General features: G+C 42.3%; 1 protein-coding gene across 2 annotated transcripts in view; it reads left to right on the top strand.

Moving 5' to 3' along the window:
* Window positions 1-18,011, top strand: part of KLHDC10 (kelch domain containing 10) — a 60,438-nt gene extending 42,427 nt beyond the window's left edge. Inside the window, exons 3-11 of one of the 2 annotated variants that reach the window (XM_060156686.1) lie at window positions 821-1,042; window positions 2,423-2,577; window positions 3,774-3,922; window positions 5,501-5,585; window positions 6,448-6,514; window positions 7,566-7,613; window positions 9,404-9,543; window positions 10,175-11,297; window positions 17,683-17,796. In XM_060156686.1, coding sequence (XP_060012669.1) covers window positions 821-1,042; window positions 2,423-2,577; window positions 3,774-3,922; window positions 5,501-5,585; window positions 6,448-6,514; window positions 7,566-7,613; window positions 9,404-9,543; window positions 10,175-10,384 — 1,076 coding nt within the window. In that variant the 3' untranslated portion in view covers window positions 10,385-11,297; window positions 17,683-17,796. Of the gene's footprint in view, window positions 1-820; window positions 1,043-2,422; window positions 2,578-3,773; window positions 3,923-5,500; window positions 5,586-6,447; window positions 6,515-7,565; window positions 7,614-9,403; window positions 9,544-10,174; window positions 11,298-17,682 lie in introns of both variants that reach the window. The other variant, XM_060156687.1, reaches the window with a different exon arrangement.
* The last annotated feature ends 4,831 nt before the right edge of the window (window positions 18,012-22,842 follow it).

Raw genomic sequence — 22,842 nt, 5'->3', positions numbered from 1 at the left:
AAGCTTATAAATACAAATTGTAGAAATAGCTTTTTTTTTTTCCTTTCTTTTGGCTGTGCAGCTTGTGGGATCTTTAGTTCCCCGACCAGGGATTGAACCCGGGGCCCCAGCATTGGAAGCACCGAGTCCTAACCACTGGACCACCAGGAAATTCCCTGAAATAGCTTTTCTCAGTAAAGTTCTTAATAGGATGAAAGATGCTCTTTGAGATAAATACAGGGATATTCTTTGTTAACTACCATAATGTCTGGAGTGGTATTTAAATTCCAGACATTGCTATAACTCTTTGAAAGCCAGTTTTCTTTTTAAGTGTGTAATTATATATTGTGGAAAAATCACAGGTTTTATGTATGTGTATTTTTATTTATACATGACTCATTCACATTTGTGATTATATTTATGTAGTTCTCTAATATTTTCAGTTTAATTTCGTTGGCCTGTGTTTTCTTCTCCTCTAAGAAAATAGAAAATCTGTCCTTTTAGCTTTTGGATTATTAAACCCCTCCGCCTTCTTTTCTTGAAAACTCCAAGTTACCAGCCATTTTCTCAAGTTTATGATGCTATTTTGCCTCCCTTGGGAAAAATCTTTTTACAGTTATCAAAATCTGAAAATAGTCCTATGAAATAGAAATGGAGACTAGCTCCTTAAAATCCTAAGTAGTATGTGTGAATGTATAAAATAACCTAAGTAAATAAAAAGTACATCCACATTATAAATTTTCCCTGATTTCCTTTTAAAGATGAAATGTTTGTTGCCAAATTTTGTTTGTGCTTTTAATGTGCTGGGTCATCTGCGGAAAGCTGTCCTCTTCTCTCCTAGGCCACAGACCTCCACCAGCACGAAGCGGACATCGTTGTGTGGCAGATAATACCAATCTGTATGTGTTTGGAGGTTATAACCCAGATTATGATGAATCAGGAGGGCCAGATAATGAAGACTATCCTCTCTTCAGGGAGCTTTGGAGGTATCATTTTGCTACAGGAGTATGGCACCAGATGGGCACAGATGGCTACATGCCCCGAGAGTTGGCATCTATGTCACGTGAGTGCCAGCAGTTCTGAACTTTTGACTTTATGAAATGTCTGAGAGGTCTGGCTCAGTGTCACATGTTTTCCTTGTTAATAGTGTTTAATAATACTAAATCATAATAGTAATATAATTAAACCCTGTTAATGGATAGACTCTTCCTGTGATAATACTGTGTCAGTACTATAGCATGGTGATTCAGAATCAATTGTGAGCTGGATAGTCCTGAGTTTGAACTTAGCTGTATGTCATTTACTTGACAGATGATTTTTAGCTTCTAGTTCCTTACCTATAAAATGGAATTAATAATATCTCAGAGGGTTCAACATAAAGTATCATATATATGCTAGGCAAAATGTAGTAGAAGATCAACAAATGGGATTTGCAGCTCTTGAGCAAAGTACTTCACATGTGGTATCTGTTTAATCCTCACAACATCTCTATGATGCCAACACTGGAATTATCGTCATTGTACAGATGAGGAAACTGAGGCTTTAGAGAGGCCCGAAGGGCAGTGGCTGTGAGTGCAAGCTCTGGAGCCAGACTGCCTGGGATTGAACCCTAGCTTGGCAAGGTTCTTTTTAGGAAACCTTCAACAAATTATTTAAACCTCTCACCACTTCTATTTTATTATCTATAAAAATGGAAAAGATAATAATAGTTCCTACCTCATAGGGTTGTTGGGAAGATTAATTTAGAGAGATTAAATAACTTTCCTGAGGTCACACGAGACTTTAAACCCAGCTCTCACGGGCACCAGAGCTCATGCTGTTGACTCTTACACTACATCAATTGAATAATTGGTTTAAAAAAAAAAAGTCACTGAAATAATACAGTAGCAGTATTTTCAGAATATTTGCCATCAGAGAGAGAAAAAGTATATACAAGTGTGTGTGATGACAGGAGCAGAAAGTTACTAGCAGGATATTCGTGTTCTTTTTATCTGGTGGAGGATTAAGATGACAGAAACTATAATTTAAAATGTAGAGATCATTCCCCTGGCAAAAACCGAATGGTCCTTTTATCCCTTCATCCTGAGTCCCACTGGGTCTTTGCTAAGGCAGCGATGATCCTTCATTTTCTTTTGCTTTACTGTGTACTTGAACTGTGTTAAGCAGCAGTGGTGGATTGTAGTTCATATCATTCTGTATTGTTATATACAGTGTTTCATGCATTTCACAATACATGTCACATATCAGACAGTGAGCTATGTGAAATAGTGTGAATTAGATCTTTTTCTGTAAAACTTTGTAGTAGTTGTATGTCAGTGGTTTGAGCTATCTTCTGAAAGTATTAAAGCGGACATTTTTGAGTTTCTCAGATTTTCTGGGTTAATGTGGGAACACATTGCAGGTAGCCAGTACAAAAATGAAATTTGTGCTTCTCCTTTCCCAGTTGTGCTGCATGGAAACAACCTGTTGGTGTTTGGAGGAACAGGCATCCCATTTGGTGAGAGCAACGGCAATGACGTCCATGTCTGTAACGTGAAGTATAAGAGATGGGCTTTACTCAGCTGTCGGGGGAAGAAACCCAGTCGTATATATGGACAGGTACCAATCTATAGCCAGTCATTGTGGATGTATTTGTTCAGATTTTCTAGTTCCAGGAACAATGTCAGAATATTTATATTGCCACCAATTTTTGTTAACGGAGAATAAATTCATTGTGGTTACTATTTGATATTTCAGTTCTGATGTGAAATTGTAGTTTGTAAATCTGGTTGCTTGCCTTCTTTCCTTTTTTTCCCCTTACTCTTTGTTTCTGATTAAGATCAATGATCTAGACCTGTATGGAGGTTTCTGTAAATGTCAGGACCTCACCCACCCCCAATGAGAGATTTGGCTATTTATGGCCCAGGTCCTATCCTCTTTAGAGTGTTATGATGCTTTGAAGAGCTTTCTAACCTAAGTAATAGGGTAGATGATCCCTATCTACTGAGTCCCACTGGGTCTTTGCTAAGGCAGTGATGTTAAGAGACTTTTATACAGATCTGAGCTAAAACACAGATTATGTAGAAATTAGTTTCCAGTTAGGTTCTAGTGCTTCAAACCTTAGGTTTGAAAAGTTTTATCTAAAAAGGTAGGAAAACAACTCACCATACTTCAGGGACCCTTTGAGAGTAATGGGCTAAGCTTAAAACAACCAAAGCTGTGGCTTCTTTCTCAACTAGCACTGGCTGGCACTGGTGCTGATACATAGCTTCTGAACTATGTGTGAGGCACATACTGGATGACCATATCCCACCACAGGAGGCATTTAAACTCTAAGAAATTACCATAACAATAGCAAAACTTACACTGAGAAGAGTCTGGTGGAAAATGTCAAGTTTGGGGGACTGCCACCTCTAGACTTCTTACTTAAGGGATTCTGGTGCCTTATTTTCATATTTGCTCCTTCTCCTTAAGGGCATTTTTCTTCAGACTGCTTAGAAAGTGAAGCAGCTTTCAGTGGAAATGCTCATGTCCATGATCTATAAATTCTTTGGTTGGCTAGGACCCCTAAGGATCATCTGACGCCCTTTGCCTATCTAGATAGAACTTTCTTTCCAGTTGAGCAAAGGTAACTTTTCTAAAAATAATCTCTGTTTCTCTAAGATCTTTAGTCCTTTTTAAGGGTCTGATTTTTAGAAAGTTAAAAAATACAAGAAAATTTCATAAAAGCTGATTTGGGGATATCTAATAAGGTTACATTCTTCTTCAATCAAGTGTTAACGAGGAAGTCTCGTTCACCTTTCCTCATTATCCAGGCCATGGCTATCATCAATGGCTCACTTTATGTCTTTGGAGGGACAACTGGCTATATTTACAGCACAGACCTGCACAAATTAGATCTCAATACCAGAGAGTGGACACAACTGAAACCAAACAACCTATCCTGTGATCTACCAGAAGAGAGGTGAGATTCTAGGATTAAAGCATATTTATTCTTTCTTGCTAAGATTTTACTTTTTTTTCAGAATATTGGCAGTATGGTTTGAAGAAGACCCTTTGGCCTGGTTAAAATAGCTAACTGGCTGTTAGATCCCAGTTCAGCATTAAAGAAGGATCTTCTGGTGAGGGAATGATATCTCCCTCTGAATTAAAGAATTTTTTTCCTGTTATTTCCTCTTGTACTTCAGTTTTCCTGCATTAGGAAAATAGTGAAACCAATGGTAACAATTGTAACTAAATTTCATATTACAGGCAAAATAATTACATTCTAGTTACTTTTTGATTTCCCTTCTTAACTTGCATATTAGGATTCTTTGGCTTATTTGCTTACAACCGTATCCCCAGTAAGAACACAGTGCCTTGCCCATAGTGGTACTCAGTGAGTGTTGGTTGGATGGATGGAAGAAAGGAAGGGAAGGTCATTTATTTTAAGTGCTCTGTTAAACACTCAAACATCACATGATTCTCTTTAGTTGCCTTCTAGTAGCAGTCGTAGATCTTTCACTTTTTTTTTTTCCTAATAGCAGTTGCCTCTTCTTAGAATTAAACTCACTGGAAAACTTAAAGAGGTTTTTTTGCCCTCTAGTTTAAAAGCAAAGACAGTAAATAATTTTTTATTCACTGTTTAGACTATTATGTCTTTGTTGCCTTTAAAAAAACGACATATGGGTGCCAAGGAAGACTTATTTCTATTGTAGTATCTTAGTGGGCTGATTATTGCAGAACTACCATGAGAGGACTTGGGAGCTGGCTTCGTATGGGGAGCAATTTTGATGTAATTTATTTTATCAGCACCAGGGCCTCCAGGGAAAGGAGGAAATAGATTGTTTTCAAAGCATTTTCACATGGTTGCCTTCTTTGAATCATCTTATGGACATATTATAACTTGTTTCAGCTTTTAGCTAGACTGCTTGGATAAAAGTTCTGGTAGGTGTTTCATATTATACTCACAGTTTTATGTAGCATAATTTTTCTGATATTTTTATATCTGTTAAATAAGTGTCTTAATTTGAAAGCCCATAGTCTAAGCTTTCTAATTAAATGTAGGCAAATCACTTTTTAAAACTGTAATAATTTCCCCCCTTATACAAAGTTATCACAAAAAGATTATAGAAAATCTAGAAAATACCAATAAGCAAAATGAAGAAAATAAAAAGCAAAATCTAAACTCAGGGATAACCAGGGTTAACATTTTGCATGTATCCTTATAGTCATTTTCTGTGCATATTTGTATATATATAAATTCTTAGTAGGATTATAGCCTATCTGCTCTTATATAACTGATTTTTTTTTTCAGTTAATGACATGAAAAGAAGTTCTCAGTATATTAACCATCCTCTGTTCCTACATTCTTATTGGTTGCATGCTAATCCATTTTTTATATATTGTTTAATTTATTTAACCAATTCACTATTATTAAACATTTGGGTTATTTCCAATAATTTATTATTATAAATAATGATGCAATAAAAAGTCTTGCAGCCAAATCTTAGGTAGATCATTTTTCCCATAATTATAAATGTATTTTATTGTATATTTTCAGATACAGACATGAAATTGCACATGATGGGCAGAGGATTTACATCTTGGGAGGTGGTACTTCTTGGACAGCTTATTCCTTAAACAAGGTATATTAAAAAAGAGAGAGAGAGGAAGAAGGCTAGAGAGAGGCATGTGTTATACTAAGCATAATAAGTAACAATTCTGTTACTGTAGATATTGTAATTTTCAAGCAGTTTCTTCATCAACACCTATTTTGTGTTAGACGCTCTTTATAAGGTTGAACTCTGTGCCCCTGATATGCTTTCCAGTTGACAGTTGCATAATTACGCACTGAAAATACTTTATTAGAATTATCTCTTTATGCTAGATGAGAAAAGACATTAAAAGAAAGATAATAGTAGGTTAAATGGAGCAACTAATTAGATTTGGAACCAGGATTCTCAGAATGTCACATCCCTCTCATTGTCAGTGCTGTGTATCTAAAAAGAACAGGCATGTTTAGGACTGCACATCACTACCTTTAGAAAGCTGCGTTCTGAAGGGCTTTGATTCATCTGTCTCTGTGGCATTTCTAAATCCATATGTCCCAGGGGAAATCTGTAGGCCTCAGAGCTCCTGATTGGGAACCTTAATGGTCTTTTTCAAGTTTTGTCAAAACTGCAGTTCCGTGTTTTCTTACCAACACTTGCTTTCTTCTGTTATAAAAATGATACATGTTCATTGTAGAAAATGTGCAAGTTGCAGAATTCCAACTTTTTTCTTCATTCTTTTCTATGATTTAAAAATAATAAAATTATGTATGTGCTTAATTTTCAATTGCTTCATTTAATGTTTTGCCTTATATTAGAATTAGGAAAGATCAGAGAATAGCAAAGGAAAAGAAGGCTTTTCAACCAAGAATATGTTTGTACAGGCTGTTATGAAAAATCCAGTTTTCAGGCTAGCTAAAATTTTTTGTGTATCCTCTTTTTTTCTTTTCTCTCCAAGATTCACGCATATAACCTTGAAACGAATGCATGGGAGGAAATTGCAACAAAACCCCATGAAAAAATAGGTAAATTTAAAATATTGATTCATTTATCTTTAATAAATGTATTTTATAGTTTTACTTGTTCTGAAAGAGAAAAAGGAATTTTATTGCATTATATGAGAAGAAAAATATCTGTTAAATTGGTATTAGAAATTACTTGTGGGACTTCTCTGGCGATCCAGTGGTTAAGACTCCAAGCTTCCACTGCAGGACACACAGGTTCGATCCCTGGTCTGGGAACTAGGACCCCGCGTGCTGTGCGGCGTGGCCAAGAAAAAAAGAAAAGAAATTACTTGTATTCCTTAGCCCAATTATTATTCTTCCTCAGCAACTGAGCAGAGACTTTTATTTTTTTTATTTCATTTTTTTAAATTTTATTTATTTATTTATTTTTGGCTGCATTGGGTCTTCATTGCTGGGCACAGGCTTTCTCTAGTTGCAGTGAGCGGGGGCTACTCTTCGTTGCGGTGTGCGGGCTTCTCATTGCAGTGGCTTCTTTTGTTGCGGAGCACAGGCTCTAGGCACGTGGGCTCAGTAGTTGTGGCTCACGGGTTCTAGAGCGCAGGCTCAGTAGTTGTGGCGCACAGGCTTAGTTGCTCCTCGGCATGTGGGATCTTCCCGGACCAGGGCTTGAACCCGTGTCCCCTGCATTGGCAGGCGGATTCTTAACCACTGTACCGCCAGTGAAGCCCATGAGCACAGACTTTTAATGGGGATTGGTGAATTCTGTGGAAGAGGGGAAATCTGGGTAGGATAAAAGTAGGCCCTTAAATCAAGATCTACCTGTCTCTTTGTGGGTAAAAGGGCTTGGGAAAGCCACTAGTAACCCCTGCCCACTGCCACCTCACTTTGTTTTCCTGACACCTTAACATTATATCATTATGATGAAACTTATGATGGCTTTATTCTAGTGTGAAATAAGGCAGGATTGGAAGGACTAGTCAATGTTTGCTTTAATGCAACAAAGGGATTGTTTTAAGCAAGTTGTTCATAGTATGTCTTTTGCTGTGTCGGATCACCATTACTCCCAGTCTTTCTGTGAATAATGGAATTTCTGTATTTATGTGTTTGGCAGGTTTTCCTGCAGCCCGAAGGTGTCACAGTTGTGTTCAGATAAAAAATGGTAAGGATTTTAAATAACAGGCTGGTTCCGTTTTTGTAATTGTACATACTGAGATTATTTTATTTCTTAATGATAACTCTTTAAAAGAGGCATAACTTTGGGGAGAGTCTATTTCTTTTAGTTTAGACTTAAAGGGAAATCCATAAAGTTCTGCGTCTCTCAGCAATTTTCATAAAGTAAACGAATGTATTGTTTGGGTTCCCTCAGTTATCACAGAACTCAAAAATAAGTGATAAATAAGCTTTTACTCTACCACCTAATCGTTCAGCACCCCACCTCAACAGATGTCTCTGGTTTTGGTGGGTAACACTAATAATCCTGACATACAGTAGAAACCTTGGTAGACATTGTATTAAAATTGTAATGGCTCCTTCAGAGTGTTATTTCATTAAGTTTATTCTCTTCTCTATCTGATACCAGATAGAACTCTTAGCGCATTCTTTGGCCATATTACAACACAAGCATTGTATGGCTTCAGAAAGCAGCTGCAGCTACTTTATCTGAGTGTGATAAATGACTCCTCTTTGGACAACCGTCCTGTCTTTTAATTTACAGCTTATTTTATAGTTGGATATACCACCTTAAATTTTTGGAGGGGAGGAAGGTGTGTGTAAATGAGTTTGATAGCCTGTATCCTTTCAGCAGCTTAGTTCAGATTTTACTAGGATTATGCTGCCATCTCTAGTACAGAGGCGCTTTTTATTATGCTTCTGCTCTTTGGACAAGATTTATAGATAGTGGCGTTGTTCAGCTTTGCCTCTCTAAGAACGGATCCATACTTTTTTTAAATCCTAGCCAGAAAAGTTTCCAGTGTATTTTATAGTTTAATTGTATTGACTTAAACTTGATCTAGATTTGAGTTAACACGTGTATTCATTTGGTTCTTTGAGTCCAGGCACCATACAAATGGAATTCAGCTATAGTTGTGGGCATTTAGCTTGAAGGTTCACATAGCCTTTGTTACATGTTGTCTACTTAGTTATAACTAACTGACTTTATAAAAACAAAAAGAACAACAAGAACAATAATTTAAAAAAAACCTTTGATTTTGGGAAGGTTTTGTTCCTGACATAAATAACTGGTACAGGTCAAATGGGACTTCAAACTGTCCTCTTTGGGCTGAAGAAAGCTTGGAAAAACCTCTTTTGTGCCCCCAGACTGAACATTGCAGGTTAATTGTCTAAGTAGAGAATGTTTGTCTCTATGGGCAGAAAAATGTCTATCCTTTTCAGGATGTTATTTAAAAGGAGAGTTTGCAGCCTGGTGGCCTGCAGATGTGTTCTCTTTGGCTCATGTGTGTATTACAGTTTTTGAATTAGTGGCCAATATTTAAAAATCAAAATGTTTCACTTTTCAAAAAATCTGGATTTCCAGCGTCTTTTAAATAATTGGAAGATCTGGCAGTTGCTGACCCTAAGTCCTGCATGGCATCAATGAGCTGGAGCTGCATCGCCATCTTCCTCGTTAGAGCATGTGCACTCCTGTTTGTTCCCTGGACCTATTTGTTTATTTTCCCTGAACCTTCTTGCTCATTCACTTCCTATGCCTGGCACCTGTAGTTGAGAACCTAGACATGAAGCTTCCTCAGAGGCTTGCATTCTTAGCCCTAGCAAAGATCCCAACTTTAGTGAGGGACAGGACAGCAGCATGAGCGGCCCGCCAGCTGGAGTCCTGTATGGTATGGGGACTGAACTGGTCCCGTGTCACCTAGCCGTGAGAGCTACTACAGGACATGCTGTCACCGTGGCCCTTTTCCTTTGTGTGATTTTGGCTTTCTCTTTTCCTGATAGATGTGTTCATTTGCGGGGGCTATAATGGAGAAGTGATCCTGGGAGATATCTGGAAGCTGAATCTGCAGACTTTTCAATGGGTAAAGCTCCCAGCTACCATGCCAGAGCCAGTTTATTTTCACTGTGCAGCTGTTACACCAGTAAGCTTTCATTTTCGTATCTTTTTTATGTAGTTGCAGATGATAAGGAGATATTTTTAGAGATATAGCAAGAAAAGAAGATTCTGATATTAGCAAAGCTTGGATTAAGAATGTGTTTTTAAAACCTTTCTTCCAAAGCTAGCTCTTCCTCTGAGAAAAGGGGAGAAAAACCATCATAATACAAGCTTAAAAGAGCAACATAAATGTAAAAGCAATGCTACATGTGGCATTCAGGCCCTGACAGTGACATCAAAGGTGTTTCCTGGGAAGGCAGAACAGTTTTACCCCCAAGATGCCATGTTATTGAAGATTCTACTAGTTTCTTGAATGCAAAGACCTTTATTTTCACCTTGTACCCTAGTACTGGGCACAGGGGATGCCTAATATAGTCTTAGTTTACCGTTGTTGGAGTTGTTGTTGAAGTAAAACCAGCCTCTTGCTTTTCCCTTAGTAACTCCTTCAGTATCTAAGCCTTTCTTGATCTCTGCACTGTGTTGGGATCAGTGAGAAACTTTTCTGTTTCCTGTTGTCTAATTCAGCCTACTATGAACTTTTTGGCTGAATCTTCAGCGTAAGTACCTGTTTCTCTCCCATGTGAATTTATCCTCTTTTGACTGCCATTTGTTCATAGGCTGGTTGCATGTACATTCATGGAGGAGTGGTGAACATCCACGAAAATAAACGGACTGGGTCGTTGTTTAAGATCTGGCTGGTGGTTCCTAGCCTGCTGGAACTGGCGTGGGAGAAGCTGCTTGCGGCCTTCCCCAACCTAGCAAACCTCTCCCGGACACAGCTTCTGCACCTTGGACTCACACAGGGACTCATCGAGCGCTTGAAATGAGGATTTCTGGACTGTTCATTGATACTGGAAATGTTAATTTAAAGAGACTCCTTTATTTATGGGCAGTGTAGAATGTGCTACAGAGAGGACTGGTTACCCTGATCAAGGCCTTATTCAGAAAATACATCAGATGCCTTTCTGTAAATTGTTTTAAGTTTATGGAATCTCACTTTCCCTCGTGCTTTTTTCTTTGCTTCTCTCCCTTCTGCCCCAGTACACACACACATACTCACATACTCCCTCTTCCTTGATGGAGTTGAGGGAAAGTCTGAAAGTACCTTAATAATGTTATGAATTAAGATAAGATAAAGAAAATTTTAGAGGAACTCTAGGGGTATGACCCTGTCAGGCAGTGCTCTATAAATTAAAGCAACGTCATCGATAAAAACAAAAATAAAATTTAAAAAATTAAATCCAGCAACAACAACAAGAAGTTTTGGGGATAGAACAAGAAGGCTAACCTTGAGACTCTTGCATATTATAGGGAAAGCTAGATGTTTAACTTCCTGTTTTCAAAGGTACATCTAACTGAGTAGCTGGATCTAATGGCAGCGGTGGTTGATGTCTTGCTGCCTAGGTACCCAAACCGATCCTTTGACTTTGGAGAAAAGTTAAGCAGCTCAGCAGCTCTTGATTAGTGATTTCTTTTCTCATCCTTATGGTGCCAGCAGTGATTAGAGTTGACTTGTCTAAAGACTTTACTGTGTGTTGTAATTGTGCTGTTTGTCGTTGCTCTTAGAAATTATGGCACCAAGAACATGTCAAATCAAGAAATTTATGGTGGTCACAGTTCTTCGTTCTGGGCAGTTTTGAAATTCTCCTATGCTTATTAATGGTTTCAAGTATCTTTTTGACTTCACTGTGGGGAATTGCAGACCCTAAGTGTGTGGCATAAATGCTGTGGGACATAAATGTAAGTTCGTGAGAGGCCTGAATAGAGCAGGGCAGGGAGGGCTTCTGCTCTGGGCTGTGAACTTTGACTGTCATATCGGCCATTTCCTTTCAGAACTGTTTCTTTTTTTTCTTTCTTTATTGGAGTATAATTGCTTTACAATGGTGTGTTAGTTTCTGCTTTATAACAAAATGAATCAGTTATACATATACATATGTTCCCATATCTCTTCCAGAACTGTTTTCTTTTCTCACTCTGGGCCGTGCACCTGCCGTATTCTCAGGCAATGGGTTTTATCTCTAGAAAACCAGTTGGCCCTTGATTTTTCTCTTAGCTTTTTGCCTCATTTTCTGTCTGCTTTAATGTGCATGGTGCTGTAATTGCCTAGTAACTGGATAAAAGGTCTTGGGGAAAAGCCACAGGTCATTCTTCCTGAAGAACTAAATATCATTTTTAAAACTAGCATGAGGAAGGAATGAAACTGAGGATCATTCACTTTTTGGTGTGAAATTTTAGTTCTGGTTTGTTTTGTGTTGTATTTTAATTCTAAAAAAGAAATGACCTAAGTTTTTACTTGCTTTGCCATCAGGCTGCTAGAGTGGTCACTGAGACATGAGCAGTTGGAAGTCCTTCGGTGTATGAAAGGTGCTAAAGGTGTGCAAGAGGGCACAGTGCTGATCATTCCGTTGGTTACGTCATAACAGGAGACTCAGATGGGAGACTAGGGACATGTTTTTGCTTTAAGTGCCTCTTTTTCGCTTAGCTTTTAAAATTATTCTTCTCCCTTCGTCCCAGAAGGGAATCTCTTAGGCTCATGTGTGGATTGAAAATCACCTTTGAGTTATGGCTAAAAAGTTACCATCTAGTGTTCAATTCTGGGGAAGAGAAGAATGTGGCTTCTAGACTTGGACTCCTAACCTCCAGGCCTTATTATAACCTCCCATCCATGTGGGGTTGAGTTCATAGAGCCTGTGTTCTGCAAGGTCTTGTAACAACGTTTCATCTGTGAGTTTGGGTCCTTTTGGGGAATGAGGGGGTAGGGGGGAAGCAGGGAAAGCAGCAACTCCTCCAGAGGCCCCATCCCCCTCTTGCCATGACCAGTCTGGCCTTTAACTTCTTGCCACCCACTGCTAGGCTTGTTCCAATGAGGAGCTCTCTCCAGAGCAGGTCAGTCTGAGCAGCTCCATTAGTTCAAAACAAAGCTTTGCTGCATGACTCCAATCTAGTCTCTGGATGTTTGGGCAGAAACTATCCATAATTAAACAAGTCACACTACCCAGGGTGGCAAAAGGATCTTTGTCCTGGATTTTTTTTTTTTTAACATCTTTATTGGAGTATAATTGCTTTACAATGGTGTGTTAGTTTCTGCTTTATAACAAAGTGAATCAGTTATACATATACATATGTTCCCATATCTCTTCCCTCTTGTGTCTCCCTCCCTCCCACCCTCCCTATCCCACGCCTCTAGGTGGTCACAAAGCACCGAGCTGATCTCCCTGTGCTATGCGGCTGCTTCCTACTAGCTATCTATTTTACGTTTGGTAGTGTATATATGTCCATGCCACTTTCTCACTTTGTCACAGCTACCCTTCCCCCTCCCCATATCCTCAAGTCCATTCTCTAGTAGGTCTATGTCTTTATTCCCGTCTTACCCCTAGGTTCTCCGTGACTTTTTTTTTTTCTTAGATTCTATATATATGTGTTAGCATATGGTATTTGTTTTTCTTTTTCTGACTTAACTTCACTCTGTATGACAGACTCTAGGTCCATCCACCTCACTACAAATAACTCAATTTCGTTTCTTTTTATGGCTGAGTAATATTCCATTGTATATATGTGCCACATCTTCTTTATCCATTCGTCTGTTGATGGACACTTAGGTTGCTTCCATGTCCCAGCAATCCCACTACTGGGCATATACCCTGAGAAAACCATAATGCAAAAAGAGTTATGTACCAAAATGTTCATTGCAGCTCTATTTACAATGTCCTGGATTTATAGGGATCAAAGACTGAATGTTCAGCCTCTGTGCTTATCCTTCCATAGTCCTTGGGATATAAGCAGGTCTCTAATTCTGTGACACAGAGAGCTGAAAGAGAGACTGGTTCAATCCACACTTGCTAGCATCTTTTTTTTTTTTTTTTTTTTTTTTTGCGGTGCAGGGGCCTCTCACCGCTGTGGCCCCTCCCGCTGCGGAGCACAGGCTCCGGACGCGCAGGCTCAGCGGCCATAGCTCAGGGCCCAACTGCTCCGTGGCATGTGGGATCTTCCCGGACCGGGGCACAAACCCCTGTCCCCTGCATCGGCAGGCGGACTCTCAACCACTGTGCCACCAGGGAAGCCCCTAGCATCCTTTTTAAAACCTTTTGAAGGCGGTATTCTTTGAGGTAGACTTTGGAGGCCTGACATCCAAGACCTTGTGTGTGACGTTTTCATAAAAGTACATATCTTTGGTCTAAAGTGTCTTCTTTTAATATAACACTAGTGAAAATGATGTAGTATGATCAGCTCTGAGTGCTATAGAACCACACATGTGCACGTGTTCTGAATGCCAAATGAGACTGTGTGTATGATGACTTAAATGTAGATGACTAGAATTTTATATAGGGAGTCACCAGGCATTTTAGTATATCCAAAACCAGCACTCTGAATTCCTGACACTGTTACTTGACTTAGGAAAGTTTATGCCTGCTGCTTCTCTGCCTCTTTGAGGTACTCCCAGCTATCTTACTGCAGTCCTGTAAGTTTAAGTGCAATATATAGAAACACATATGGATATATACAGATTATATATAAGGTGTGACTATAAAGCAGGTAGACTACTATTTTGTATCTGTCTTGGGGAAGCCAGCTCATTACTTTAGAGTCAAATTATACCAAAAATTTGAGATGTGATTGGCTGGCTTAGGCCAACTCTTGGTAAAGCTGGACTTTCAAGTCCAGTGCCTCCTTACTCCAACTCTTTAGAGACTTGTTGTTTCTCGGGTTTGTTAGAATTGAGACTTTTCCCCAGTCATATTTGTACTATCTCATGTTTGCATATCTTCTTACATTTCTTTGCCTAGGAACAAGGAAGTCTACCTGTAAGGAGTTTTCTAAATGGAGAATTAAAACCTAATATTTAATACTATGAGTTCTCCCATGTATATACTAATTTATCTGTGAAAGTAATACTTTATTAAATGAAGAAAATGATGCTTTCTTCATTTAATAAGGTATTTTCCATATTCTGGAAAATCTATAAACCAATATAGAATAGATTGAAATTTTAACTGTTCAGGGGCCAAACTGAAACCCTTTCTACTGGCAAATCTTCTTTTTTCAGGGCCCTGGTGACATGATGTAAAAATTTGCTCTAAGCTATTCGTGTCCATTACATAGCTAGATTTAAAAATATAATAATAAACATTAACATTTCTAAGCAAAAGGTATATTAACAGTGACCTTTCATTACCCAGAGTAAAGCACAGATAATTGAAATCCATAGATAATCAGTGTTTCAACTTTTCTATCAAACAATTGATTGATTTATAGTTCTTCCTTCTCCCTACCCTTTCCCACAAGCATCTCCTTTTCAGTGGAGTGGGGCTAATGTGTAGTCAGAAATTGAAAAGCAGGAATCATGGAGGGGCTAGAAACCAGCAAACATATAGGCAGCCCAGTTAGCTGTAGGTGGTCAACCTGATGACAGTGGTTAATGGTGAGTTTAGATGTCACTCGTCACTCTTCTGCTTTGGCATAGTCTCCTGCCCTGAGTTCTAGGCTGTCTCTCCTATAACCACCAAATAACTCTTAGCACATATTGGAAGAAAAAAGCTGTGTATGATGCAGAGGAAATCCCATCATTTGAATACATTTCTTTGGATCTTTGCAAATACTTGCTTTTCCACTATTCTTGAAGGAGCCTCAACCTTTCCTACAACCCATAGCTTGGCTTGTAGGAAAGGTTGAATTATCCTCTAAGACTACGTTGGTCTTAATTCTGTAAAACCAGTTTGTTTTTATGTGGTCTTAAAGATGTTTAGAAGGTGGCATAGGTTACTGAATTGTCCACCTGCCAGCACTCTGATATAGCACAAAAAGTCAATTTCCTCATTCTTCATTGTTCTAGCATTGAGCTCCAGGATGGATGAGGGTTTATGGTCCTATGATCATAAGCTTCCAAAGCTGGTCACCATTCGCTTAAATTGCTTACGTTCCCCAAATGCCTCGGGGCTCTAGGAGCGTTGGCAGGGCCTGAGGTAGGCTTGGTAGAGTTCTGTAACCTCTGTGTGCATCGCCACCAGATCATGCCCAGCAGTGGCGTTTCCCTTCTAAGGTCGTTAGATTTGGTGGAAAGCGACCTCTTCCCTCATCTGGTGTTATGGAAAGAAGTTTTGAGTTGTGCTTCAAAAGTGGTACCATCTTTTTAACATAACTTTCATGTTTTTATCTTTTATTTTTTTCACTTTTTAGAAGTTTTTAAAAGGCCCTGCTTAGTCACTGTACAGGGTGAGTCAGAGGCAGTTTCACCAAGCTGTAGTAATTGCTGTTTTACTAGTTGCACATTTAGAATACAAAGGAGGCATCAGAAACACACTGATTTTCTCTAAAGCCACTTCCTTGTACACAGAGTCTGAGCAGGGACAGCGCCAGGCATCTCCCTGTAAAGGCACCTGCCAATGAGGATATTTCTGGAAGAACTAGGCAAGAAAGGGAAACCTCACTCACATGCAGTCTCTGAGGCGAGCCTGGGCTTGGCTCTTGGTACAGGGTATGCTTAGGCCACACACGATGCTTGCCTTACTTTCAAGCTGTTTGCCACAGTCCTGTTAAATAGTGTGGAAGTCCTTTTGCAGTCTGGTGTGCATGCCATATGATCAGGACAGCTTTTCCCACCTTACCTGGTTTCCTACAAGCAGGTAGGAAATATAGTGAATTTACCCTAAAATGTCCAGTCTGTATTTATGTATCTTGTCAGTGTTTTGCTGTTGGTTTTCTAAAACAATCTGATCAATAAATCTTATCCAGATCTATTTGGTTCAAGGCCACCTTGATTGTCTGACAGTAACTTGTGTATGTGAGCTCACCTCTATGACCCAAGCGTCAGTCCAACCTACCTCCGCCACTCCCTTTACCACCCCACAGGGTCCAGTTTTCTCTCTGTGTCGTCTACCTTTCACACCCACCCACTGTGGGCGCCTTCTCTCTGCTCCCCCTCTGCAACTCCTGGACACACGTAATCCACTCAACGCAACGTGGCTCCCTCCAGGACATCAGCAAGGGAGTAACTGTGGGGCAAGGCATACTCCCTTTTACTGCCCCCTCCCATATATTCCCCAGACCACCTCCACACAAGTTTATATGGATGTATCAAGACTTCTGAAGGGTTGGAGGAGCTACAGGGAATTCAGAGGAAGAATGTGAACCTTTACATACAGAGTCACGACTATCTGTATGATTCAAGGGAAAAGCCCCAGGAGGATCTGAGCCCTTCGCCAAGGTCCTTTGGGGATGAAACCACAGTTCCTAGTTCTGGAACTGGTCTTCCAGATGCTTCCTTCTCCAAGACCTCTGCTTTGTGTAGTTTCACTTCTAATGAGATCCCCTCTCCCAGTAGTACTTTTCTTCATGTCTCTTTAAGTGTGAAGTAGGGTGGACACTTGCAAGTCTGGTCACTTTTAAGGTCTCCCATCCAGAATTGCACATGCACCTTTCGTTTCCCAGTGTTTCCATTGACAAACTTTTGGATCAAATACACCTTCCCGGGATGAATAATCTTAGATATTATAAATCCACAAGGAGGAAAAGATATAATTTCTGCCCCTTAATTAATTCATAAACCTTCCCAGCCCACCTTACAGTTAACATTTTACAGTTATTATGCAGAGCAATTTTATTTCCTTTGGTTTATTTTTCCTGTCTCTTCAAAAGTATACTCCCCTCAGACCTCCCAGGAATAAGAAATGGACCTTACACCTTTTAAACCAGCCAGAGCTTCAAAATGAACTCATGTTAGTATCTGATTTGGTTCTTAGATGAGACCTATTGTAGCTTAGGAGGAGTTTTCAGTGGCTTAGTTGGTTCGGGTGGGTTTGTTCTGCCAGTTTCATGCATAAAATTCTAGTTTGTCAAAATGCTATCACTAAACTACTGTTAACTGAATAGTACAACCACATTCTCTTGAGTTACTCTTCTGCAGTAATTGTTTGAGGGGAGAAGACATTGATAAAACTATCCAGTTCCCATACTACCTTCAGATGAAAGGCCCAGGTTCCAGACCAGCCCTAGACTATAGAATTTTCCATGATGATGGAAATGTTCTGTGTTTGCACTGTCCAATATGTAGTAGCCACTAGCTGCTGGCTCTTGAGCACTTCAAATGTGGTTTTTGTGACTGAGAAACTAAATTTTAAATTTGATTTAGGGCATCCCTGGTGGCGCAGTGGTTGAGAATCTGCCTGCCAATGCAGGGGACACAGGTTCGAGCCCTGGTCCGGGAAGATCCCACATGCCGCGGAGCAACTAAGCCCGTGCACCACAACTACTGAGCCTGCACTCTAGAGCCCGCGAGCCACAACTACTGAGCCCACGTGCTGCAACTACTGAAGCCTGTGTGCCTAGAGCCCGTGCTCCGCAACAAGAGAAGCCACTGCAATAAGAAGCCCACGCACCACAACAAAGAGTAGCCCCTGCTCGCCACAACTAGAGAAAGCCCGCGCGCAGCAACAAAGACGCAATGCAGCCAGAAATAAAATAAAAAAAAAAACAAATCTAAAAAAAACTTTTTTTTAAAATTTTTGATTTAAATTTATTTAAATGTAAATAGTCACACGTGGCTAGTGGCTACCTAGACAGTACAGTTCTAGAAAAAGACATCCTGGAGAATTGGGAGACCAGGGCTTGGCTCTTGGCTCAGTCCATAATAGTTCTGTATGCAATTTGCTTTCCTTTGGGCCTTGGTTTACTCATCTGTCAAGTGAGGAGTTTGGCTAGATAATCTCCAAGGTCCCTTTCAGATCTAACATTCTGTGATTATGACCAAAGGCCTGGAGCATAATGGTGAACATCATACGTGAGAATCCACACTAGGACTGGACTTGCATTAGCTCTTCACCTTGATCTTCATATTAAAATCGTTGATCCTACTTTGATAGGAGGTCTACTGCAAAAGCCAGGTAGTTCCTTAGTGAGTGACACAGTAAAGGGTACCCACTTGCTCATTGCAGGCTCCGAGGAAGAGTGCTGAAAATGGAGTATGGAATAGAACAAGGCCAGCTGCCAGACTCACCTATGACCCACTGGTTTCCAAGCACGAGGCCTGTTTGTTAAAAACAGATTCCCGGGCCCAAATCCCACGGATTCTGTTCTTGTAGGTGGGTTATTTTAACATACTCCTCAGTTGATTACAATTTAGCTGGTTTACAACATTTGGGAATCCTTGTCCCACAGCTGAGCTAACTGTCTGGTACTGGCTGAGATGACCAGGAGACCTCCCTACCTTACTTGTCACTGTCACACTTCATTGCCCAACAGGGAACTAGAGCAAAGGTCAGAATAAGTGCTTCCCAAAACTTGCTCTGTTAGAACTCAGTGTGAAGATGGCAGACTGGCCACCCACATTCTCCTCCTCTCCCCCTTGGAAAACCACTAGTAATGATAGTAAAATGGCCTTAGTTTTCTTTTCCCTAAAATGGGGCTAATAACAATAACCTGTCTCTTGACATTATTGTGTGCCTTAAATGAGCAGATACATGTAAAGTGCTCAGAACGATGTTTGGCACATAGTAAGCATTATTAGGTTGCTCTCTGGAGTTGAAAGAATAAGAAATAAAGGTGAAGTACTTTTACTTACTAAAATTATAAAAATAACCAATAAAGAAACTAAATATGAGAGGATGAGACAGGAGAGGTGGAGTGATGGAAGTGAGATAAATCCTCATCTTCCATACCAGGAAGGAAAAATACAGAATGTCTCAAATAACCAGGAAACACATTAATTAGAGATGTAAAGGTATCCAGAGAAAGACAAAAGAGCTAACAGTTGTAAGACAGGTTGGAAGGTAAGAAGAGCTGCAGCAGGGGCTGCTGTTTTTTCAAGTGTGTTCTTGGTTTTTGTTTGTTTGTTTTCCTTTTTTCCCCTTTATAAAGCAGAATTTCACAGCTCTTTCAATTTAGTTCTTCAGGATACCGTAAATCTGGGTCCCTTCTGACCAAGTCTGGCTGTAAATGATTGGGTAATTCAAAGGATGGGGAAGCCTTACCCCATTCACAGATTGCGAAGCCAAGACAAGCCAAGTCAGAGGATTTGCCACGAGAGCTAGCCTGAACCGCAAAGCCCAGAAAAGGGGCGCCCTGCCTGCAATTCCGAGAGGTTTTCTGTAATAACTGCCACCCGCCGGGCGGGGCCTGGCTGCAGGCAGCAAGTCGTTACCGAAAGAACCCTTACCGAAGGGCGTCTGGAGAACCACATCCGCCCACCCTAGCCGCCCGGGGGTGGGCTGTTCCGGGCAATGAAGCCCTGGGCTGGGGCAGGGAAGGGCCGTGCTGTCAGGACTTCGGGGTGCGCTGGGGTGACAGCTTCAGGGACGCCGGATCCCCGACGCGCCACCTCCACTCCTGCAGTGAGACCCCCGCCGCCCCGGCTTTTGCCCGGTTGGGCCTTGGACACACGGCGGGGCAGTCGAGAGTCGAGTTTCTCCGTCCGCAGCAAGATTACCTGGTGCTGCACTCAAGCGTCGCGAAGAGCCGTCCTGGTGGCTCCCCTGCCTCCCCCTAGCGGGGATGGAGCCGGCGGAGCTCCTCCCGGAGCGGGCAACCGCCAGCCGGCTGGACCCGGAAAGAAGTGGTGGTGGTGGAGGGGGTCCGGCGCTCACTACCTCTGGGTCGGTTCCTAACTGAGCACCTACTACGTGCCGAGCGCAGTGCCGGGTGCTGGGGATGCAGCAGGGAATATGGCCCTGCCTTCAGGGAGCTTGCATCTGGGTGCGGGTCGGGGTGGGGGGCTAATGTGAATACTATTTTACGTTTTACATAGAAAAGTTAGATAAAGCCATTTTAAGAACCCAGTGAATGAGCAGGAAGAGCTAGAAAGCGCCATGAGGAAGAATGTTATGGTAACAGACCAAACCCACCTCCTGGAGTCTTCTAGAAGGAAGGAGAAAGGGGAACCCGGAAGAAGAGGTACTGGAGGCGAGAAAGGAGAGGCAGGCCAGGCAGATCATGACGAGCTGGGCAGATAGTTTAGCTTTTATTTTAAGAGCAGTGGAAAACTTTAAGGCAGGGAGAACACAAAAGGATGCTTCTGGCTGCCGCAGGGAAGGTGCAAGAGGAAGCAGGACTCTTAGGAGGACATGGCAGCGGTCCAGGCAGGGTGAGGATGCTTTGGGCCGGGGCAGCGGGCACGGCTGGATTTCAGCTCTCATTCCTCCTCACCCCCAGCAGGGCGCTCTTGTGCAGTGAACAACTGCCCAGCTCTGGGCTTAGGCCCAGCAACCTGGGCCAGCACCGCAAAGACTTTACTATCACCCAGCCCCGCAGGGAAGAGGAGGGTAGGCCGGAGAGAGGAGCCCCGGACCCTGCCCGCCCCAGGGCCCAGAGCCTCCCAGTGCAGCCCACCACGCCTACCGGAGCGGCTCTCAGGATTGGAAAGGGGCGGGGGCACCACTCTGAACCGGAATGATCTGGTTTAGAGCGGCTGGCTTTCCGTCCTCCCTCTCCTTCCGCGACAGGCTGGTTTTTGCCGCAGTCCCTGACCAAGGTAAACAGAGAAGAGGGAGGAGGGAAGAATGCTCTGTTTCCATGGCAACCCAGAGGGCAGTCGATATGGCGCTCTCGGGTGTGTGAGTGTGGCTTCAGGAGAAAGAAAAGGCTCATTAGAAAAGCAACAGGGAGTAAGGCCGCTCCCCACGCACACGGTGGGGGGTTGTTCTGGAACATGATGTGGGCCTGGAGGAGGGGAGGAGAGGAGGCAGGAGTCACGCACTCGCGGTGGAGTGGCAGATGAGCCAGAGGGCTGGGGACACACCAAAGTGCTATTGTGACATCTATCGATCTGTCACTCATCCTCACACCCAGGAAGCAAAAAACAGAGATGCCAGAGCTCTCAGAGCCTCCCCAAACTCACACCTGGCTGTCCCTTTCCAGAAAATTTTTTCGTGGGGCAGGTCAGCGGAGGGGCAGTCACAGATTAGATTCAGAGCCCCAGGCCCAAAGACAGGGTTTGTCTGAAACAAACAACTGCGGGTGAGCTAGGGGACACCGCTGTCCCTTCTGTGCTCCCCTCAGAGGCCTCCTGGGCTCTTCCTGTACCTCCTTTAGACCCCTGGAAGGCTGACACCTCAATGTGGCATCATGACTATGGAAAAGTCATCCTTTTGCTGAAGGGGTGAGTGTGATGAAATAGACTAACTTCCACACAGGATTTTGGGTGTAGGGTCACAGAGGAGTGTACCCCTCAGCCCTCCAGAGGACAATGACTGTCTCTTTTTCACCGTGCCACTCTCCAGCCGCTGACTCGAGCCCTCTTTCGCACTGCGGTCTTCCCTCAGGAGCAACGTGAGGGCATCATTAACCGCTTCTGGTTTCAAGGCTTCATGTTAGATTCATCAGAAACTCTTTCCACCAGAGGAATCGGCCCAGCAGCTCCTGGGAAGGGCCCTTCTCTCGTTTATCTCACCTGTGTGCGCAGGGATGGGAGAAAATCTGGAACAGAGGGAACTTGTAGGTGGTAAACTTCCTGCCCCAGCGAAGCAGAAGGAACCTGCTCAGAGGAGAAGCGGCTGCAGTGACAGTACAGGGGAAGCTGGAGGGAGGTGCCCTCTAACCTCAGTTTCCCCAGGCCGTGTAGAGAATCCTGGCAGTGGGGTTTCAGAGCCCAGGAAATGCTCACCCACGTGCTCTCCAGCCCACACCCTTCTCTTAGCCTGGGCCCTCAGGCTGTGGTCTGCCTGGGGGATAGACACCTTCAGGTCAGAACTGGGGTACAAGGGAATGCCAGGGGAGCACAGGAACAAGGCACAGAGATGCTCCCTTCCCTTGCAGAGCACCCAGAAGTGTCAAGTTTACTCAGCTCTTTCCATGGCCCGTGGATTCCAAACTTCTTTGACCTCAACTCCCGCCACCCTCTTCCGGCCACAGCACTGCCTCGCTGTTCCTTGACCAGTCAGTCATGCTCCTGTGTCAGGGCCTTGGCACTGGCTGTTGCTTCTGCCTGGAAGTCTCTTCCTCCAGCATCCACAGGGCTCAATCTCTCACCTCCTTCTGTTCTTTATTCAAATGTCATCTTCTCCCTGAGGCAGAGCCAGGGATAGAGTGAGGTGAGTGAGGCAACCCAGCCTTCCCTGACCCCTCTATTTACAATTGTAGACTGCCACCCCGACTAGAAGTCCCTATCCTCTTCCCAAAGCATGGAACACCATCTCATTTAGTATTTATCCTATTTATTGTCCAACTTCTCTATTAGAATGGAAGTGTCATGAGGGCAGGAATCATCCCTGCCGTGTTCTTGTTCTGTTTTACCCCAGAGCCTAGAACAGAGCCTGACACACAGTAGGTTGCTCAATATACACTGCTGAATGGATGGATG

This window comes from Lagenorhynchus albirostris, chromosome 8, assembly GCF_949774975.1.
Source record: "Lagenorhynchus albirostris chromosome 8, mLagAlb1.1, whole genome shotgun sequence".
NCBI lineage: Eukaryota > Metazoa > Chordata > Mammalia > Artiodactyla > Delphinidae > Lagenorhynchus > Lagenorhynchus albirostris.
This window is presented reverse-complemented; position numbering and strand designations above follow the sequence as displayed.